Source organism: Corvus brachyrhynchos, unplaced genomic scaffold (genome assembly GCF_000691975.1).
Source record: "Corvus brachyrhynchos isolate BGI_N302 unplaced genomic scaffold, ASM69197v1 scaffold437, whole genome shotgun sequence".
Classification (NCBI taxonomy): Eukaryota; Metazoa; Chordata; class Aves; order Passeriformes; family Corvidae; genus Corvus; species Corvus brachyrhynchos.
This window is the reverse complement of record NW_008238962.1, coordinates 264,242-266,921: the sequence shown is the minus strand read 5'-3', so window position 1 is coordinate 266,921 and position 2,680 is coordinate 264,242. Positions and strand designations below refer to the sequence as shown.

Genomic DNA, 2,680 nt, shown 5'->3' with positions numbered 1-2,680 from the left:
TGGGCGGGGAGGCCTGGGCTGCTATGGCAGAAGGGGCGGCTACATCTGCTAAGGGCCCTCGGCACCACCCTTAACACCAACCACCCACTGTGGGGCTGGAAGGCATTGATGATCTGGCAAAACCTCTTGTAACCAAAGGACCTTGGCTGATGGTCACTCTACTTGAACCTCAGCCTGGCTCCCTTCCATTTGCTGCCCATGTCCTTTCCGTGATCTACCTCAATAAAGTTTTCCTGCATCATATCTTAAGCTGACTCCTTCTTCCCCAAAGACTCTTCTAATCTCACTCAGCACTAAGCCAGGATTGTAGAGTCCACTGGGGTGGGTGAGAAAGTGCACCAATACCTCTTTTAGGAAATGTTTCCCCATTCTACTACCAACTGGCACAATTTGCTCTTCCAGTGCATCATCACACAAACCCTTCAGCTCCTGAATCACAGGCCTAGATACACTAATGCAGGTCTATCCCTGCCTCTGATACATGCCCGTCTGGGTGGCGTGTTTACTTTTCTGGACACCAACAGCTCCATGTACCTGTGTGGAGAACAGGGATGAGTGGTGACCCACAGACTCATCCTGGAACCAGTATAACTTCCTGACTCTCATCATCTTCCAGGTCCATCTACAGATCCGCTCAAGCAGGTTCCATGTCTTCCTTGTCTTTGGGGGCTCAGAGTTCAACACAGAACTCTGGTCTTAGTATAAGAGAGGAGATGGTGAGATTCCCCCTCTCTCTTGTCCTGCCCACGCTGTGGGGATGAACCCAGGACATGGAGGGTTTCTGTTTGGCGAGCGCACATGGCTGGGACACATCCAATTCATCATCTACCAACAGTCCAAGTGCTCCTCCTTGGGGCTGCTCTCAATGCCCTCACATCACCCTGCCTGCATCCTGCATATTTGTGATTTCTCCAATCCAGTTGCAGGAGATCCTGCCCCTCTGCTACTCACTGGTTATACTGGTGAACTCTGTTCATCTCTGAGTTACTGGAAATAAGGAGGAGAAGACTCTGCTGGAGAAGATCAAGAATACAGCCTTGAGGATGATGCGGGGCGGAACGTTTGGGATAGCCTTGGCCCATCACACTGGGACGTTTTCCAGGCAGAAGCTGTTGCCTTGCACAGCCTGGTGAGTCGTGAGGTTGGGAGGGGAGTGTTTTGCTTCCCACAGCTCTGAAATTCCATGTCATGCTCTAGAGGCAGTGTCCATCTGACCTTGGCAACAGATTGGTGAGTTGGTATTGGTTCCAGCATGGGTGGATGAGGGAAGAGGGACCAGTATCATGTAGCTGGACTTGTGCAAACCTTTTGTTCCTGTTGCAGACAACATCCTTGTCTGTAACCTGGAGAGATGTGGACTTGATGGTTGGACTTGTTGGTGGATAAGAAATGGGCAGGATGGTCTCACTCAAAGAGTTGTGGTCAATGTCTCCATGCCCCTGTGTGAAGAACAGGGATGAATGGTGACCCACAGACTCATGCTGGAACCATTATAACTTCCCATCTTTTCCAGGGACATGGAGAGTGGGTTTGAGTGCCCCCTTGGCAAGCTTGGGGTGACACCAAGGTGAGTGGTGAGGTTGATAGTCTGAGGCTAGGAATGGCATCCAGAGGGTTCTGGATGGGCTGGGTAGAGGGGCTGGTGTGAAGCTCATGAAGGTCAACAGGACAAAGTGCAAGATCCTGCATCTGGATCAGAGCAATCTCAGTAATGGATATTGGCTTGGTGATGAGTTGATTGAGAGTATGCCCGCAGAGAAGGACTTGGGATGTTGTTGGATGAAGAACTGGATGTGACCCAGCCATGTGAATGTGCTGAAGAAAAACCCCCCATGTCCTGGGCTTATCCCCACAGCAAGGGCAAGAGGTGAGGGGGTGATTCTGACCCTCTACTCTGCTCTGGTGAGACTGGAGTTGTGCTTTCAATTCTGGGACCTGAAAATAAGGATGCTATGGACCTACTTGAGCTGATATGGAGATCATCATGGAAGAGGATGTGGGGCTGGAGTAAATGGTGTCCAGCCAATGTGAACACACCGCCCAGGAGGGGCTTGTATCAGCAGTAGGGATGGACCTGCATTAGTGTAGCCAGACCTGGTATCAAGAAAGTGAAGAGTTTATGGGATAAACTGGAAGAGTAAAGTGTGCCAGTGTGTGCCCGTGAGGGAAGAGGAGACATCTCAGGCTGTGAGACAAGAGAATTTTATTGAGGCGAAAGAACAGTGAAAGGTCATGAGCATCCACTAGAAAGGAGCTGGTCTGAGGTGCAATCAGGGCAATCATCAGCCAAGGTCCTTTGCTTGCAGTAGGTTTGGCCAGAGCATAAATGGCTTCTTGCCCCACACTGGGAGCAGCCCAGCAGAGGTGCCCAATGGTCTCTGGCTTGGGAGAAGGGGTTTGCAGCAGAGGGGACTGGACAGAGCCAAAGGGGCGATGCAGAGCAGGGAGTGGGAGAAGAGGAGGAGGCAGATGGGCCATGCTTGCAGTCAGCCTGGGCTGGCTCCTTGGCTGCTGCCTTGCTTGGTGGCCTGAGGGCAGGAGCTGGAAGCTCTGAGCTAGTTTGAGAGGCTTGGCTCAGAGAGGCGTTCTCAATGCCTGAGATGTGTTCCAGGGAGTGGGTGGTTGGTGTCAGGAGTGGTGCCAAGGGTCCTTAGCAGATGTAGCCACCCCTTCTGCCCTT

At 51.9% G+C, this 2,680-nt stretch overlaps 1 protein-coding gene across 7 annotated transcripts in view; it reads right to left on the bottom strand.

Moving 5' to 3' along the window:
* LOC108447739 (feather beta keratin-like) overlaps positions 1-2,680 on the bottom strand; it is a 69,910-nt gene that overhangs the window by 27,488 nt on the left and 39,742 nt on the right. The window contains exon 5 of one of the 7 annotated variants that reach the window (XM_017738663.1): positions 2,181-2,667. The exons of the other annotated variants lie outside the window; for them this stretch is intronic. Within the exon in view, the coding sequence (XP_017594152.1) occupies positions 2,651-2,667 (17 nt within the window). The 3' untranslated portion in view covers positions 2,181-2,650. Of the gene's footprint in view, positions 1-2,180; positions 2,668-2,680 lie in introns of those variants that run through there. 7 annotated transcript variants of the gene reach the window in all.